General features: G+C 48.3%; 1 protein-coding gene across 1 annotated transcript in view; it reads right to left on the bottom strand.

Moving 5' to 3' along the window:
- STARD9 (StAR related lipid transfer domain containing 9) overlaps positions 1–19140 on the bottom strand; it is a 124984-nt gene that overhangs the window by 9556 nt on the left and 96288 nt on the right. The window contains 5 exon segments of the mRNA XM_043554113.1: positions 6087–6227; positions 6574–6757; positions 7179–7376; positions 7563–14350; positions 14353–17731. Of these exon segments, the coding sequence (XP_043410048.1) occupies positions 6087–6227; positions 6574–6757; positions 7179–7376; positions 7563–14350; positions 14353–17731 (10690 nt within the window).

Consider the following 19140-nt stretch of genomic DNA (forward strand, 5'->3'; position numbering starts at 1 on the left):
ATGGGGGGGAAATAATAGTTACTAATAAATGGTGGTGGGACAAGTGGATATTCACATGCAAAAGAACAAAATTCAACTCCTAATTTTGTCTCACTAAATACAAACATTAACTCAAAATGGATCAAAGACCTACACCTAGGAACTAAAAGCATACAACTATTTTTTTTTATTTTTTATAAAAAAAAATTTTTTAACGTTTATTTTTTTTTAATTTTTTTTCAACGTTTATTTATTTTTGGGGGGACAGAGAGAGACAGAACATGAACGGGGGAGGGGCAGAGAGAGAGGGAGACACAGAATCGGAAACAGGCTCCAGGCTCTGAGCCATCAGCCCAGAGCCTGACGCGGGGCTCGAACTCACGGACTGCGAGATCGTGACCTGGCAGAAGTCAGACGCTTAACCGACTGCGCCACCCAGGCGCCCCTAACGTTTATTTATTTTTGAGACAGAGCATGAACGGGGGAGGGTCAGAGAGAGGGAGACACAGAATCTGAAACAGGCTCCAGGCTCTGAGCTGTCAGCACAGAGTCCAACACAGGGCTCGAACCCACGGACCGCGAAACCATGACCTGAGCCAAAGTCGGCCACTTAACCGACTGAGCCACCCAGGCGCCCCAGCATACAACTATTAAAAGAAAATACAGGCACACCTTGGAGATACTGTGGGTTTGGTTCCAGATCACTGGAATAAAGTGAGTCAGATTATTGTTTTGTTTCCCAGTGTAAAGTTATATTTACACTATATTATAATCTACTGTGTGTGCTATCATTACATCTAAAAAAAACCCAATACATAGGGCACCTGGGTGGCTCAGTCAGTTGAGCCTCTGACTTTTGATTTTGGCTTGGGTACACAATCCCAGAATTGTGGGATGGATCAGGCTCCATGCTGACAGTGGAGCCTGCCTAAGATTCTCCATTTCTCGGGGTGCCTGGGTGGCTCAGTCAGTTAAGCATCCAACTTGAGCTCAGGTCATAATCTCACAGTCTGTGAGTTCAAGCCCTATATCGGGCTTTGTGCTGACAGCGTGCAGCCTGGAGCCTATTTAAGATTCTGTCTCCCTCTCTCTCTGCCCCTCCCCTGCTCACACTCTGTCTCTTTCTCTCTCAAAAATAAACATTTTTAAAAAATGTTAAAAAAAAAAAGATTCTCTCCGTCTGCCCCTCTCCCCTGCCTGTGCTCTCTAAAATTAATAATAATAATAATAATAATAATAATAGTAACAGTAATAAAAAACAATGCATATAACTTAATTAAAAGTACTTTATTGCTGGAGTGCCTGAGTGGCTCAGTTAAGCATCCAACTCTTGATATCGGCTCAGGTCATGATCTCATGGTCGTGAGATTGAGCCCGTTGTTGGGCTCTGCACTGACAGCCCAGACCTGGTTGGGATTCTCTCTCTGCCCCTCTCTCTCTGCTCCGCCCCTGCTCATGCTCTCTCAAAATAAATAAACTTTAAAAAAATACTTTATTGATAAAAAATGCTAACCATTATTTGAGATTTATATTGTAACCATTATTTGAGTCATAATCATTGATCACAGGTCATAACAAATATAATAATAATTAAAAAGTTGGAAATATTTCAAGAATTACCAAAATGCGACACAGAGACATAAAGTGAGCAAATGCTGTTGGAAACATGGCGGACAGACTTGCCTTACACAGCACAAACCTTCAATTTGTAAAAAAATGCATTACCTGCAAAGCATAATAAAGCAAAGCACAATAATAGGAGGTATGTTTGCCTATATAGGCATAATCTTTGTGACCGGGGATTAGGCAAAAATTTCTTAGATATGAAACCAAGAGTGCAAGCAATAAAAGGAAAAAATAGATAAAACAAACAGCATCAAAACATTTGTGCTTCAAAGGACATCACCAAAAAAGTATAAAGACAATACCCAGAATGGGACACAATTGTTACAAACCAGATATATAACTGATAAAGAACTTGTACTACAATACATAAAAAAATTATTAAACTTAATAAAAAGATAATAATCCAATTATAAAATGGACAAAAGGTCTGAAAAGACATCTATCTGAAGAAAACATATAAATAGCTAGAGTAAACACATGAAAAGATGCTCAAAACCATTAGGATAATGCAAATCAAAACCACAGTGAGGTACCATGTCACATCCACTAGGACAACTATAATAAACAAAGATGATGGTCAACATGGGGAGAAATTCAGTGCTCACACACTGCTGGTGGGGCTTTAGAGTAGCGTAGCCTCTGTGAAAAATAGTTTGCCTATTGTTCAAATGGTGAAACACAGTTTCACCCATCTATGGACCCATCAACCCAACTCCTAGGTATATACTCAAAAGACAGGAAAATGTATGCCCATACAAAAACTTTTTTTCTTAAATCAATAAATTTTTATGCAAAGAATTTTACATGTGATTCCTTCCACTGCCAATCACTGTCGTTCTTCCAAAGTCAGGATCATAATCTTCAAAATAGCCCCTTTATAAAGAACTTTTGGGGGCACATATGTGGCTCAGTCGGTTAAGCATCCAACTCTTGATATCATCTCAGATAATGATCTCATGATAGTGAGATTGAGCCCTGTGTCGGGCTCTGTGCTGACAGCATGGAGCCAGCATGGGATTCTCTCTCTCCCTTTTCTCTCTGCCCCTCCCCTGCTTATGCTCTCTCTCTCTCAAAATAAATAAATAAACTTAAAAAAAAAAAAAGTTGACATCCTAAACTGGTGAAGCACAGGCAAGCTGTCTAGAGGAACAATCAAATGTTAAAGAGACAGCTCAACAGCCATCTGGAAAGAATAAAGTTGGATCCATACCTCATATATTCAAAATGAATCAAAGATTTAAATAGGAGGGGCGGGGAGCCTGGATGCCTCGGTCAGTTGAGCGTCTGACTCTCAATTTCGGCTCAGGTCATGATCCCAGGGTCATGGGATCAATTCCCCTCCTCGGGCTCTGTGGCGAGCTGAGCATGAAGCCTGCTTAAGATTCTCTTGCTCTTCCTCTCTCTCCCCTGCTTGCTTGCTCTCTCTAAAATAAAAATTAAATTAAAAGAAGACTTAGGGGCACCTGGGTGGCTTAATCAATGAGTATATGACTTCAACTCAAGTCATGATCTCATGGTTCGTGGGTTCGAGCCTTCCGTTGGACTATGTGCTGACAGCTCAGGGCCTGGAGCCTGCTTCGGATTCTGTGTTTCCCTCTCTCTTTGCCTCTCCCCCATTCATACTCTGTCTCTCTCAAAAATGAAATAAAAATATTTAAAATTTTAAAAAATTTTAAAAATGAAAAAAGATTTAAATATGAAAAATAAAACTATACAATTTCCAGAAGAAACCACAGAAGTTCTTTATACAACTTTGGAATGAAGAACATGTTTCTTTTTTTTTTTTATTTTTTTTAAATTTTTTTTTTCAACGTTTATTTATTTTTGGGACAGAGAGAGACAGAACATGAACGGGGGAGGGGCAGAGAGAGAGGGAGACACAGAGTCGGAAACAGGCTCCAGGCTCTGAGCCATCAGCCCAGAGCCCGACGCGGGGCTCGAACTCACAGACCGCGAGATCGTGACCTGGCTGAAGTCGGACGCTTAACCGACTGCGCCACCCAGGCGCCCCTGAAGAACATGTTTCTAATTATGATCAGAACACAGACACTTAAGAGGAGAAGTGATAAATTTTCTGAATAGCTCCAAACACAATAAGCAAAGTCAAAAGAGAACAAAGAACTGGGATAAATATCATTAATTCCTATTAGGCAAAGAGCTAGCTTGCTAAAGAACTCCAGAAACTAGTAACAATAACATAGAGAAATGAGCAAAGGATAGGAACAGATGGCCCAGCAAAAATTTAAACATTGGATAACCTGTTGGAGAAACTGTGTATATCTGTGAGGTAACATCTGTCAATATTAAGATCTCAAATGCACATACTCTTCTGGGTATCTACCTCATGGATATATTTGTAGGTTTAGGAGATGATGCATACACACAGTTATTTACTGTAGCACTGTTTACAACATCAAAAGACTGAAATCAACCCCAGCTGGAGGACTGGTTACATAAATTACACTGGATCTTTATAATGGAATGCTACGTAGCAGTGAGAAAAAAAAAAAAGAGACAAAGCAAGTTCTCTATACAGTCATGTAGAAAGAGCTCCAAGATACCCTGAAGTGGCATGATATGCTTTATTCCATGAGCATTAAGATACTCTAGGAGGGCTCCCCCGACACAATAGTGCTATTTCTTTGGGGGCGGCAAGGGAGAAGGACCGGGTTGTCTGCTGCTAGGGGCGGGTACTTCCCTAGTTACCTTTAGAGATAGGTATACATAATTTTTTGTCTTTTCTACCATAGGAAAAGATTACCTGTGCAAAACATCACATTTAAAACCATACAATAAGAGAGAAAAAAGAAACACTAAGTATTCAGCTGTTAAAAAGACTAAGTCAGCAGCAGATTTGGTGGTGCGCAATGGTGTCCAAAAGACATTCTTAAGGAAGAAAAGTGACAAAGCAGGTCACTTTTGCTGCCATTCATGTGCTTTAGAAAGATACACACATTATAAAAAAAAAAAAAGAGAGAGAGAGAGAGAGAGAGAGGGAGAGATTTAAAAAAAAGAAAAAACATGGGGGCGCCTGGCTGGCTCAGTCAGAAGAGTATGCGACACTTGATCCTGGGGTTGTACAGATTACTTAAAAATAAAATCTAAAAAAGGGGAAAAAGAAAAAAATATGCATGTAACAAAATAAATAAAATTTTAAAAATTAAAATATAGAAAAAATACATTAAAAAAAAGAAAAAAAAATTTTAATATGCACATTCTTATAGAAAGACATACAACATATTCAGAATACCTCCAGAAATCCACACCGTACTGGGATAGAAGATTGGTTCTGAGCAGGGCAACAGGAGACTGAAAGACGAACTTGGCATTGTATATCCTTTGCTACTGTCTGAATACTAGTGAAGTTTTACTATAAAGCGAATTTCAAATTTTATATCCATGGCCAGATCTTACCTGTGATAAACCTGTGTTTCCAACTGCTCCCTTTGCATTTCTCACAGAGACTTCAAAGCCAGTAAGTCCCAAACTACACTCATGACCTTCCCCACAAAACCTGTCCTCCCCCAGTGCCTCACAGTCACCATCACTGCCCCTTCAGCTGCTCTGGCCAAAACAAAACTGTGTGTTGTTTCTGACTCCACCCTCGCCCTTCCTCTGCGTCCAGTGAATGTGCTCTGTCCAGGGCACCCCCCTGGGCCCCTGTGCTCGTTGTCACTAGCAGGGCCCCCACCTGGCAATGGGCAGCTCTCAGCAGGCTTTGCTGTGGTCATTGCCGGTCCACCCACAGCTGCCCAGTCCCCTCTCCTATAACCTCATCATCCTGCTCCCCTGGTTTCAAGGCTTTAGAGCAGCTTCTGGGAAGTAACATCAATCCGAAAGGGGCCTGAATTTGCAGCAGAGTCTACGTGATCTGGCCTTTTCTAGTCCTTCCTCAAGTCACTCTCCTTTCTTACCATATTCCAGCCATGCTAGCTTTCTTTTAGTTCCTCAAACTTTTCCTCCCTGAGGTCTCACTTACCAAGACCTCTGCCTGGAAGGCTATGTTCCCCACCCAACCCCCCATCTCTCCTGACACCTGACATACTACACTAAGCTTCTGCTCTGTTAACTGCCTCTCACGCTTCTGGTGTCACTTTAAACACACTCTCTTCAGAGCATCTTTGCTGACCTTCCAGATCAGATCCCATTTTATATTGGCTTAGAACCCCTTCTTCATGTAACTTACTGCAACAGTGCTTAAATAATCTTACAATAATCTGTGCATATCCCTCTAATGGTTTAAGAAAAACTTTTTTGCTCACTGCTCTATCCCCAGTGCCTAAAATAGTACCTACAAAATAAACACATGTTGAATGAACACACAGGGAGAAGGAGGCAAAACTAAGGGAGAGACAAAGCCTATCCATCATCCACGAGAAGGGTTCAAGTCAGCGACAGCCTCCGGGAGGCACAACTTCCTGCTCCAACTCCTGTCTCAGTGGCTCTGGCCTGTGGCTCATTGTTAGTATCTGCCCACTCACCACACTGTCTGGGGACTGGAGCTGGTCCGACAATAAGGCGTTGCTGCTGTTGTAGCCAGAGGTAAGACCAGAGGAGAGGCTTCCATTGGAGCTGGCAGACAGGGAGCTGGAGGCAGCCAGTGTGTGCAGCTTTTCTTCTTCCTTACAAGGACGGATGGCTGGCAACCAGCTGCTGGTACACCTTCTCTATCCCCTCCTCCCCTGAAACCACCCCTCCTCACCTCCCCAGTGCCTCCCCACATACCTACCCCAACTCTAAACCAAAGCAGCCTCCTCCCAGATTTTGGCCTGGGGACAGGAGCCAGTCAGAGGAGGGTGACAAGTAAAAAGAGCGAGCACAGCTTTGAGCTGGCACTAGGAGTCCAACACCTTCCTCCAAAGGCTTTATCCCAGGACTCCAAGGCAGCCCGGGCGAAGGCTGACCCGGTCTGGCATCTTTCCCAGGCTCCCGGCCTACCCAGAATCACTAGCTTGCCCCATGCCCCACCCTCAGTAGCTGGGAGATGATCTGCTGGCGAATTCTCAGCTTCTCCTGCTCGGTCCGCTCCTGCAGCCGGGTCCGGGCCCGGGCAATCTCCACCTTGGCCTCCTCGCGGGCGCGCTGGTATTCCTGCAGCATCAGCGCTATGTCTGAGGCAGGGTGAGCAGACCGTGATGCCGACCCTGGGCTCCTAAGGAAGACCACAGGGTGGAGAGATGCCTTCTAACATGGTGGGTGCATGGGTGACGGCCCTGGCTTGCTTACCCCAGACCTATTCAACACCATCCTCTTGAAGGACCCATCCTCTCTTTGCCCAGTTTGGTTTTACCACTCATTTTGAGGTTCAGGCCTGCTGTCTTACACAGAAGGTCACAGCTGCTCTGTCCACCCTCTCCCATGAGCTCTGCCCCCACCCTGTTCCCTCCCACATCCTCCTTTTTCCCTTTGACCCATTCTTCCCGAGCTGCCTCCACCTGCCCACAGGAATGTAGTACACACTCATGGAATCACTACTGTCCAAAGGAAGCTGCAGCCCCCACTTTCCAGGCCCTGCTCCCCACAGCCCTCCCACTCCATACACAATCTGCTCTCTGCAGGGTCCTGGTCCATACCTTGTAGTTTCCACAACATCCTTCCTCAGCTGCTGCAGGTATTCTCGGCGCCTGCTGGGTAGGCCGAGGTCCCAGGTGGGGAGATCCCTGTTGGGCAGGAGGCTCAGTTGTTTCTGGGGGCTGAGGTTCCGTGTCTGGTGTAAGTTCTGAAGTCGTTCAGCTCGCTCTCTCCGGAGGGCCTCAATGGTTTGTTTTTGCCTGAGACAAAATGTGATTGATTCACTCAAGCTGGCCCTGAATGCCCTTCTCCATCTTAAGATCTATCTCTGAGCCCCGGAAGATCCCAGAGCTGAGCAGGGGAGAAAGGAACAACCAGCTATTAGCCTTCTGTGGTTCTCCTTCAGCCCACCCCTTGCCCTTTCACGCCAGGCTGGGGGCACTTACCGGGCAAAGAGCTCCTCCCAGGTGGACTGCAGAGGCTCCTCAGCAGCAAGTGCCTCCCCTGTCCCACTTTGCAGCACCTGCAGCAGGGCATCGGCCTCCCCAAAGCCGTGGTGCAACTTCGCTTCTGTGAGCTCTGTGCTGAGTGAGAGGTTCTGGGCCCCAATCTGCAAGGGGATCTGCTCCCTCTGGGACCACTCAGGATCCTGGCTCTGGTTGTCAGGAGATTGTAGGGGCTTCTGTCCCTGTTTTCCAGAGCTAAGATCACACCTGGTTCCCAGTGACTCCACACCTAGCCCCCCAGGAGAGCCATCCTGAACCCCGCTCCAATGACTGACTTTGTTATGCACTGAGGAGTCCCTCAGACCGTGATGCTGGGACTCAGCGGCCATGCATACCTGGGAACTGGAGCTCAGGAGCACCTCAGATTGGCAGGTAGGGCTCAAAGTGGGACCCTGGAGCCCTGCAGTAGCAGTCAACTCAGAGACAGGGCAGGGTCTGAGGTGATGAAGGCCTCCTCTTGAAGAGGAAAAGTCCAGAGTGGGTTGTGGCTCACCCTCATTTTCTGTCTTGCTCCGCCATTCACTTGGCTCCCTACTGCTCAGCGAGCCACACTCCAAGGAAGCCACGTCCTCAGGCACAAAGTCATCAGCCAGACTCGGACTCTGGCTCCTCAGTGAGGGTGGTGGTCGTCTGCTTTGGACCAAGGTGGTGGTCTTGGGCTGAAGCTGCTGAGGGGGCTGCTCTATGAAACAGACTTGGAGTTTTGGGCTCTGTGGTGGACTGACCGGGGACCTCACCTCAAGGAGCGAACTGCCATCACTCCTTTCTAAGGGACTTCCACCTTCCCCACATGGAGCCCCCACTCTTTGGGAGTCATCGGACTCATTAACAATTTGAGAATAATTATCCACTGGAGGCCTGGGGGAATCAAGGAAAAGGTCTGGACTGGAGACAAAATTCTGGCGGCCTTCAAGAGGACAAGCTGAGGGGGCTGTGAGAGACAAAGAATCTAGGGAGATCCCCAATCCTTGGGTGCTGGCACTAAGCGTGAGTATTGGGGAGGAGGCCCTGTCTACCAACAAGGTACCCACGATGCCCAGCTCCTTCTGGACCTTAGGATTCCCCATGGACTCTGCAGGACTGGGGCAGGGCCCTGGGGAGTGGGAGCCTTTGAGGCTGGGGCTGTTGACAGCCAGGCAGGAGGGCTCCTCTGCCTGGACGCTGGGAGGCAGGGAGGCATTAAGGGAAGCCTGAGGGATCACAGAAGGGAGGTTCTGCCCAAAGTGGGCTTTCTGAAGCCTCGAGTGGTATGCGGGTGCTGGAAAGCTCTGGGGCCTGAAGTGGGGGCTTTCTTCCTGAGATTCTGAGGGCCCTGCCATTTTCCATGCAGTTTCCTCTGACTCTCTCCTCTGTAGGGTCCCTGTGACATGTCCCTTTTTTTGGGACATGATGGGGATATCTGAGCCCAGCACTTCAAGGACCACATTGACCTCCTGAGGGCTGGCCTCTGGGGTTGGAAGGTGCAGAGATGGTAAGGCCAGTTCAGTTTGGATGCCCTCATCCATGGTGGTCTGAGTACAGCAGTCCATCATTAGGGCCTGGGTCATCTCATCTGGGGACTCTCTCTTGACGTTCCGCTCCTTTTCAGCCACACTTGGCTGGGAGAAACTCCCTAACAGCTCCGAGGTGCTGTGTAGCAGCTGTGAGAGGTGGAGAGACAGGTTGTGCATGCTAGTCCAGGAGACCAGACCAGAGCCTGGCACTGCACTTGTTTCTGGCTGAGCAGAGATGTCAGTGGAGCTCCAGCAGACACTGCAGCCCAGGGTCTGTGTGCCCTGCTCCAAGGTGTTCATCCTGGACTGCCCCACAGGGCCACATGCCTCTGATGGATACAGAAGCATAATCTCATCTACTGGACCTGCAGCACTTTCTTCTGCCAACAGGGGCCTACTCCTCAGACAGCCTGTTTCATCAGGAGTGCCCAGGGTCTGGGCTCTCTTGTCAGGACCCTTACTGGGGATTGTTCCTTCAGGGGTGTTCAGGATGTGGGGGCTCCCCAAGGCAAATGAGGAGCCCCATACTTCCCAGGCCTCGTGTGAACCTTGGGCATTTCTAATGCTGCTCTGTGTGCTTCCCAGGTCCCGGCCATTGGCATAGGTGCTGAGGTGGGAGTGGAGAGGAGAGTTCTGGTCTTCCAGGCCATCGTCCATGCTTGAACAATGGGCCATGTTTGATGGTATCGGGCCCTGGGTACAAGAGACATCTGCGGCACTGCCAAACACATACTGCTTCCAGCCAACGTGTACAGGACCCTCTGGACGTGAGGAGAGGATGTAGGGTTTGATGTCCCTGGAGCCAAAGTGTAACGTTCCTTTGTCTACCCTAGAGTGCCACTTCTCTGGATTTTCCTGCCAGGACTCTTCCAGGGTACTAGATGTCCAGCCTGTCATGAAGCCAGGGATTGGCATGCAAGAAAGATCTGAGGACTTTGGGTAAGGAGGGTTGGCAGGTTGTGGGGGCTGGTGACCAGCAGTGCTCATGTCCCAGTTAGATGAGGCTTTCTGACTACAGCCCTCAGCTTTCAGAGATGTTCCTGCTGCTGACTTTCCTTTGAAATGACCCCTGGGATGTGGAGTCCACCATCTGTTAGGCTCCTGTGTATCTTCATCTGTGGGGGAAGGAGGCTCCACACTCAAATTCAGCTCCTGAAGAGACTGGGAAGAGCTGACCACAGAGAACTGTGGTCTGGGGGAGGACCTGGAGTGTTTGGGGCCAGAAAAGACTGAAATCACCGGAAGTGAGCACCCATGATGGGGAGCCGGCTGCTCCCTGCCAGGGGCAGGCAGGCCAGGGCTCTGGGGTGTGGGCCATGGGGCTCCACTCTGCCCCAAAGGCATGGAGGCTGAGTCTTCAAAGCCTGATGAAAGCATCTTGGGCACAGAGAGATGGGCTACAGATGCTTCCTCTCTGCCTGCATCTATAATTCGACAGCTGTCCAACCCACCTTCATGGGAAGGTTGGGAGCTCCTGCCCTGGGCAGGCTCTTCCCGACCACCCGAAGCCTGGTGTCTCTGCTGCTCTTCCTCATCCCAGGGACTGTCAGCTTGGTGCCTAGAAATGTGTTTTAACTTTGCTACAAACCTGGCTTGGGGATCCAATCCACTGTGATCTCTGGACTCAGTGGAAAGTTGTGGTTTTTCTGGAAGGCACTGGATGGCATCTTCTAAACATCCATGCTGAGGTTCCCCCAGAAGCTCACTCTCAATAGACCCTTCACTCAAATTCAGGGTGTATGGTCTCCCAGTTGTTAAAGGTGGTTCTGGCTTGGTTTGAGAGTCCTGTGCATTCTGGCCACCTACAGAGCTATCCTGAAATTCCCTCAGTGGCTCAGAGTACATGTCTGCAGAGGAAAAGGTAGCCTCAGGCTCTAGGCTGGCTTTCTTCTCAGCAACCTTTTTCTCAGGATCCTCTCCTGACCTTGAGCTTCCATCAGCCACCGAGTGGCTCAAGGAACATGTCATCACATCAGGGGCAGAAGGGGAGCTGTCCTCTTGAGCCAGAGATAGGACAGGAGCGGAAGCGGAAGGCTCCCAAGAACTGATGTCTGCTGATGCAAATACTACACGAATGCCTTTGGGCTCAAGGCCAGGAGTCCAGAGCACTTCATGTGCCCTGGAATCGCTTTCTGCTGTCTCATCCATTCCACAGGCTCTGGAAGATACTATGCAGGGTGGCTGGAGAGTATGTAGGGCAGTCTTGGCACTCCTCTTCCTCAGGTCACCGTCTCTGTAACACGATAAAGTATAGGACGGGGATGCACAGGCACAAGAATCCATGGGTTGAGGATTGCAAAGATGCCAGCAGGGTGATGTTCCACTGTCTTCCTGCCCCCTAGGTGGACTAAGAGCCCTGCTGCCTTCCATGCTCCCTGAGATGACGACACGGTCTAAAGTTTCCTGTGGATGTCTGCACTGGGACTCCTCCTGAACTTCAGAATCAGGGCTAGGTCTTTGATCTGGCAATGGAGTTGGTCTAGGATGTTTGCTGCTGACACTGTTTGCTGGGCTGCAGGCTTCTGCCAGCCCACAGTCATCGCTCTCCTCCCACTTCACATGGTGCTGTGAAGGAGCTTCTGTATCAACCCTTCTTGGGGCTCCAGGCAGGATGGTACCCTGTTTGGGACTTGCCCCCCCTTCCTCTAAGCCAATGGAAGCCTCAAAGCACCGGCCATGGTCTTGGGTACGTCCTGAGAGGCTGACAGAATTCTGAACATCACAGGTCACATGCCCACTTTCAGAACAGGTTGTTTTTCCTCCCTGTGCAGCCACTGAGAAATTACCTGAACCTCCACCACAAGTGGTATCTAGAATTCTAGGTTCGTGATGCACTGGGTTGGTCTCCTGACCACCAGGGCGTGTGCCTTCTGCAGGCTCCCATTGAGCTAACTGGCTTCCCCCACACAGAATCATGCCAGGATCACCAGAAGGGGCCCAAGAAGATAAGGCAGCCACTGCTTTCTCTGACCTTACCCTCCTGTCCACTACCAGTGTGGAAGGAAAACTGTCTGAGCTCACAGGATCAGCAGAGGAAGGTGTTCTGGTTGCTTTTTTCTTTTTCTCTATGATTTCAGAAGAGCTACAGTGACATACAAACTGTTCACCAGCTCCCAGAAAATGTCTCCGTTCTCCAGCAAAATGGCTTTTGCCTGGAACAGGGGCTGTATGGGAGGAAGTTTGTGAGGGATGCCATGGCCCTGTTTTAGTTTCAGTGTTGGGCAGATGTTGAAAGCTGTCTGCAGGGAGGGGTGTGGCCTCATCAGTCGACAGATGTCCTGGTTCAGCAGAGAGAGATGTCACATAAAATCCTTGTGCTTCATCCTCATTCCTGGTCCTATCTGACACCGACTGGTCCCTTTGTGGACACTGAGGCCTACCACGGGCCCCTGAAGAATGTTCAGGTTCTAATAAAGTCACATAGTAAGGAAGAACATTGCCATCAGCCCCTAAGCCATGAAGCTGCTTTCCCTGGGCCTTTGCTTGTCTGATCTCCTCTAACACAGCCAGGTCCGTAGATGTATGACCACAGTGCTCTGGGTGAGGCACCCTCGGCAAGGACACAGGTGCTGAGAAAGCACCGCCAGCAGGACTGAGGTCCTTGGCCTCCTTCTCTGCCTTCTGCTTAGCCTGCTGGCCTTGACTGTTACCCTCTTCTAAGAGGCAGCTGGTCTTTTCAAGTGGGCTAAATCCCCTTTTCAGGGGACTAGCTCTTTCTGATCCTCTTTGCACAGCTGCCTCAGCTTCAGAAGCAAAACTCTCCCTGGGACTCAAGCCCATCACGATGCTTCTGAGGTCCCCTCCTTCATCTTGAGTGCTTGCTGATCTCCTGCTCTCTGCCCCCAGGGAAATGCTCTCTGGTACATGGAACTGACCATGAGATGCCATGGCCGTAGCTATCACAGACTCACACCAAGCAGTGTGTGCCAAGGAAAAGCCCCCTCTAACATCTCCCTGAGGGCTATAGCTTCGGGGCTCTCCACTCTGGTCTTGACGCCCTGCTCCAGTTACCAAGGGACTGTCAGTCATTTTGAACATCGTGGGATCCAGCACATAGTCAATGTGTACAGTATCACATGCGTGAAGATAGTTTCTTGGTAGCCTTGCAGAATCCAAAGGCAAGGTACCACTCAGGTCTCTGTGAGGAGCCACAGAGGAATCTGGCTGGCTCAGCAATGGGCCAGTCTCCTGGCTAAAAGATGTGCTCACACAATGTGGGCTTGGGCTAGGAACTTTCTGAGTCCATGAGACCATTTTGTCTTCCTCCAGTAGGCTCCCTCCCGTTCGCACAATCATTTCCTCAACTCGGCCTTGAGCTTTTGGCCCCTTTTGCTTAGAACTACTTACATGTTTGGCAACTTGGCTCTCCTGAAAATCTTTCACAGTTTCCAGTTCCTCAAGACCTCCCAAGCTACAGGGCTGCCCTCTGGGGCATGCAGATGCATTCCCTGCCTCGCTCTCCTTCTCAGAAGACATCTTCAATCTGGGCTGCAATGGCAGAGCACTAGCCGATGCCTCAGTTCTTGGATTACCGCAAGTGTCTGCGAACCTTCTACCAGCTGTACATGTCCCTACGCAATCACAAGTGTCCCAGGATGGTCTGTCTAATACAGCTGGGGGAGTGTGCTCTGTCATAAACTTAATGTCTTGTATACATTCCCTTAACTTGAAGGGGCTCAAGATGATTTTTTGAACTTGGGGACCTTTCCCAATGCTATTGTTAACCTCCATTTCTCCAGCTTCACTATCCCTAAAGGTAATATCATCTATCTGTTTTGGAGAAGATGGCTGATCCTTGAAAGACAGGTGGTTTCCAGAGCTGCCTGACCTCAGGGCACAGTCAGCCATCTCCCGGTCCCTCTGGTCCTGGAACACAGACTCCTTACTGACTCCCTGTGTGGGAGGAGCATATAGCTGCTTATTTTGCTTGGATTCAATTTCTAAGATGTCATTTTCCAGCTTCATTACACTCCTAATTAGCCTGGCCATCTCATCAGCACTGTTAACTCTTTTATTCTGTTTTCTTCCAGAAGGTTCTTCTTTGGGGTTTAACGTTTCTTGTGATCTTCCAGAGCCCTTGCATTCACTCAGGTTTTTTTCCTGAGAGCTTATAACTGACCAGAATCTTTCATATGTAGATTCTGTCTGTGGAAGCTTAAACTCTTTTGAGCAGCCTTTGGAATGGAGAGATTTCCCAAGAAGCCCAGATTCACTCTTCCCCTCTGCTTTCCCCCACCCTTGTGGGCTGGACTCTCATCTTGGGCCATCATCTCTGGGCCTCTTACTCTATGACATACTGATTTAGACTGCAAAGAAACAGCAGTTTCCCCCAGCATGTCTTTGTCAAGGGCTAAATTGATGGTTTTATAGATGAAATCAGACCTGGTCCCGGAAGGAAGCTGTCTGTTCATATCAAACGCCTGGGTCTGTCTTAGGACTACATGGTGATCCTGCTCTTCTTCCCCATCTGCCTCAGACTCACAAACAAGGAGAGGCCTCCCAGACCTACAATGGTTTGAGGAAACATTGCAAGAGGACTGTATTGTGGCCTTTTCTTTTTCCTCAAGTGCTGAAAGACTGTGTTCATTTAAAATTCCAACTTGATTTTCAAATTCACATACTTTTGTGCTAGATGAAAGAAAATGTCTGTTCTGACCAACAAAAAGATAAACTGAATTATGGCTTTCTTCTTCAGTATTTCCAGGGCATTTCCCCATTTTTCTGATAACTTCCTTGGTGTTCAGATGAACTGGCCTCCCTGCTGTGAACTGCTGAGATGAGGGAATCTTGGAATTGTGGTTTTGTAACAGCACCGGCAAGTTATTCTTCACATAAACATTGTGGAGAACCTGGTGGTCATGACCAAAGCCCCAGGCTTCCCTCGGGGGTGGGGAAGGCACCCTTGATTCTCTGCAAGCCGGAATCTCTAAGGCAGTTTCTGTCAGGGCATCCCGGCTTTTGGTCACATAGAATGTCTCCAAGGGGGGTGGCTTCAAGGAAGACAGGAATGGATTCCAGGCAGCAGAGTGAGGGTATGGCTCTGGACCTGACGCGAATGAAACGCTAGTGTGCCTTCCAACCACTTCCCTGGAGCTCTCCTGATAGTTCACCTTCTCCTCCTGGAGGGGCAGGTAGCTGCTGTGACTTAAGTGCCCCTCCTGGCCTGCACTATTCTTTCTGAGAGGAGCCCAGCCCCGGGGCCCATGGTTTTCTTTAGTGGCTATGGTGACATTACTGTGACAAGGGCTCTTGAGGAAGAAACATTCATCAGAGGAAGTCATCAGTCCAGGCTTCCCATTACTCTGCGAAGACTCTTCCAAACTGTTCTGCTTGTCTTCACGTGCTTGTGTCATGGAATTTGCCACCTTGTTCTCGGCTACAAAGACTGGTGCATTTATAGTTCCAGAAGTCAATGATTCTACATCTGCTGAGTAAGTGCCACTATGACTCACCTCTTTCTCTCTAGTTGTAAGGAAATCTGAAGTACCTTCTATCTCAGTGCTCAGACTGTCCTGTTCTTTCTCTGCTCTCAAATGCCTAATTTTGGAAAAATGGAGAGGAAAGGTGCTGAAATGCAGACTGCTGGATACCCCAAAACCAACTGGCAAGACAGTATCTGTTCCTTTGCCAGAAGCTTGGGTCAAGGAAGTGGAGTCTTCTTCAAGGGAGGGGAAAGCTGGCCTGGGCTCTCTCACAGCCTCCAGAACAGGATGAGACAGTTCAAGGAGGTACTTCTGCTGAAGGGCAGCCCAGTCACTCTCAGGTGCACTGCCTACATGAGTTAATGAGGCGGCAGAGGCAGCCAAAACACTTGATAGGCTAGAGGTGTTGGATGCTTCCGAGTTGCCCTGCTGGGCTGTATCAGGGGTACCTCTGGCTCGAAAGATGCCAGCAACTCGTGGCTGAAGAAGGCTGTATGACCCCCAGAATGACAGCCTGGATGTATCAGAGGCAGGGATTGTGTACACACCTCTTATATGGCAAGGCAGCTCAGTGCCGCCTTGGGGTACTTTGGAGTTATAAGGCAGGAGTGTTTCTGCCCTTGATGGCTTAAGTTCTTCCATATTTTGCCATTGTCCAGGCCTCTCCTGACCCTGGGGTTGAAATTCCTGGATATCAGGACTCGGACATAAGGAACCCACTATTCCTGAAGGGCTGCTGGAATTGATCTTAGAGTCACAGGAAAACCAGGAATCCATGGACAACAGAGGGCTCCCTCTTGAAAGCTGCAGGCCTTGGAGTGTGTTTGCTTGTTCAGAGGAGCTCACCTCTACCTCCGACTCAGGTTGTTCACAGTGAGGCTGGGGTGGGGGGCCAAGGTAAAATGAACTGCTCATTGGCAGGATGGCATCCAGCCTGGTTCCTGTTCTATGGTTGATGGGACCAAGCCTGCACATTGCCTCCTGGTCCACTATGGGCAGACTGGAGGTCTGCAGGTGCCAAAATGTCTCTGCGGGCATCTCATCAGCTGAAATGAAGAAAGGCTCTTGCTGATCTTCCCCCAGTTCCTCCTTGGCATCAATCAGGCTATCCAGGGAAAAGCTCCTGCAAGTTTGGGTGAATAGTTCACTGTCTGAGGACATGGTGAAGCCCCTCACAGGGACTTTAGCTCTGGCCCTGGGGTGGCCGTGGTGGTTGGTGAGATAACTGCTCCCTGAGCTGTCTGGCGGGCTTTCATATCCTTTCTCAGCCAGCGAGTCCTCAGATATTTGGCTGTCATCACTTTCGGAGTTCTCGGACTCTGGGAGATCCTGTTCCTTCCCGTGGAGGTCCTCTGGCTTCAGTGGCTCCATTTGGGCTTTGGCATAGACATAGGAGAGAGAATCCACTGAGTAACTGCTATCCGCATCAGATAAGTCACCATCTTTCTCTCTTACAAGATCCACTCTTGGGCTGCAATCGGTGAGTGAGGATGTGGAATCTGGGTCTCCTGTGCTGTGCTGCCTCCTCAAAGAGCTGCCATGAGGCAAACAAGAGGAATTTCTGACAATGTCTCTGGCCCTAGCTACCAGCACCCTCTGCTGCCTTTTTGATGCCTTGCTTGAAGAAGGTGGTTTGGATTCTACCCAGAAAGTCTTGGCTGCCTTTCCATGCCCAGATGCCTGTCTGGGTCCAGAGGAATGTGAGGAACTGCATCTGGCTCCCTTAGCAGTCTTGTGGGTCCCAACATTCCCTTCTTTACACCACCCTGATCGTGTGTCGTCAGAGTCTGCTAGTCCCCTACCCCTCCTGGTATAGGTGGAAGGGCTGAGTGCTTCTGGCTCATCCTTTGGCTTTAGCTTGTTAGCTGAATGGTCAAGAGATGCTAAGCTCTGGGACACCATCCAACAGGGCTGCTTACCCACGCTCTCCATTTCCTGGATGCTGGCAGACTCAGAACTCACAGTGAGACAGGTGCCTGAGGCTGAGGCTCCTTTCCTTGCCAAGGCCCCCCTGGCTTTGCAGAGATGCCCCTTGCCTGAGGAACAGAGGGCATTCTTGCTGAAATGCCCTGTCCTTGGAGGGTAAGAAGCAGCCTGGGGCAAATATTCTTCTGATGGAATTGTCTCTGACATTTGGTCAGTAGGATCAGGCAAAGGAGGTACCATGGTGGAGGGATCTCGACTCAGGAAAATACTGTGGAGACAAGGAAATCCATCTCAGAAAAGTAGAAGGTCCCTATTGCCTGCTCACAAAGGGATATAAAGTCCCACTTAGTTTAATGTAAAAGAGGTTAAAAACTAGGCCAATGTCACTGTCCCCTAGCATTTGAAGTCAGAGAAAAGCTCTATGGGTACAAAAAGCAACTGTGGACTATAGCCCTGGCTTCAAAGAGGCCCAGGTACACTCTGTTCCTTAATTTCTTTATCTTATAAAAAAATTGAACTGAATCTGCATGTGATCATGCCTTTAGGGAAAACTTCCATTTAATAGGCAGCGTGAGGAACAGAGGAACCATCTAAATGACACCACAAGGAATCAAACAGGCAAACCTATAAAGCATCATATTCTACAGAACTGATACACTTTTAACAAATCAGTGATATGAAGAAATAAAAATGAAATAAAAGAAAAAGGAACTTAAAAGACATAACCACATGCAGTGTGTAAATCCTATTTGGATCTTAATTTCAACTGTAAATACATATTTTTGAGGCAATTAGAGAAATTTGATATGGCCTAGGTTTTGGATTGTATTGAATATTAATCTTAATTTTGTTAAGTGAATAATGAAATGTGGTTCGAAGAAAAGCTCTTATTTTTTTAAGTGTATACTTGATGTAGGATTGAAATGACACGATATCTAAGAGTTGCTTTAAAAATACTTCATCAGGGGCACCTGGGTGGCTCAGTCAGTTAAGCATCCGACTTCGGCTCAGGTCACGATCTCGCGGTCCGTGAGTTCGAGCCCCGCGTCGGGCTCTGTGCTGACTGCTCAGAGCCTGGAGCCTGTTTCAGATTCTGTGTCTCCCTCTCTCTCTGACCCTCCCCCGTTCATGCTCTGTCTCTCTCTGTCTCAAAAATAAATAAACGTTAAAAAAAATTTTTTTTTAAATTAAAAAAAAAAATACTTCATCAGAGGGGAGACTAGGTGGCTCATTTGGTGAGGTGATCAACTCTTGTTTTCTGCCCAGGTCATGATCTCACAGTTTCGTGAGCTTGAGCCCTACACTGGGCTCTGTGCTAGTGGTGTGGAGCCTGCTTGGGATTCTCTTCTCCCTCTCTCTGCCCCTCCCCAACTTGTGCGCGGACGTGCTCTCTCTCTCTCTCAAAACAAATAAAAATATTTCATCAGGAAAAGGAAGGAGAGGAGATTAAAGCAAGCATGGTAGATGTTGGAAACTCCTGAATGTGGGTGATAGGGACACTATTCTCTCAACTTAGTCTATGTTTGAAAATTTTTAATAAAAGTCTTTAAAAAAAAAAAGCCTGCCTAGTACTCTGAAGACCAGAGAGGTGAGCCAACAGAACCAAAAGGCGTGAAGTCTACACATACTATGGGCAAGGCTCTGAGGTAAGCCTGGAGGATACAGAGAAGTAGACAC

Source organism: Prionailurus bengalensis, chromosome B3, assembly GCF_016509475.1.
Source record: "Prionailurus bengalensis isolate Pbe53 chromosome B3, Fcat_Pben_1.1_paternal_pri, whole genome shotgun sequence".
Lineage (NCBI taxonomy): Eukaryota > Metazoa > Chordata > Mammalia > Carnivora > Felidae > Prionailurus > Prionailurus bengalensis.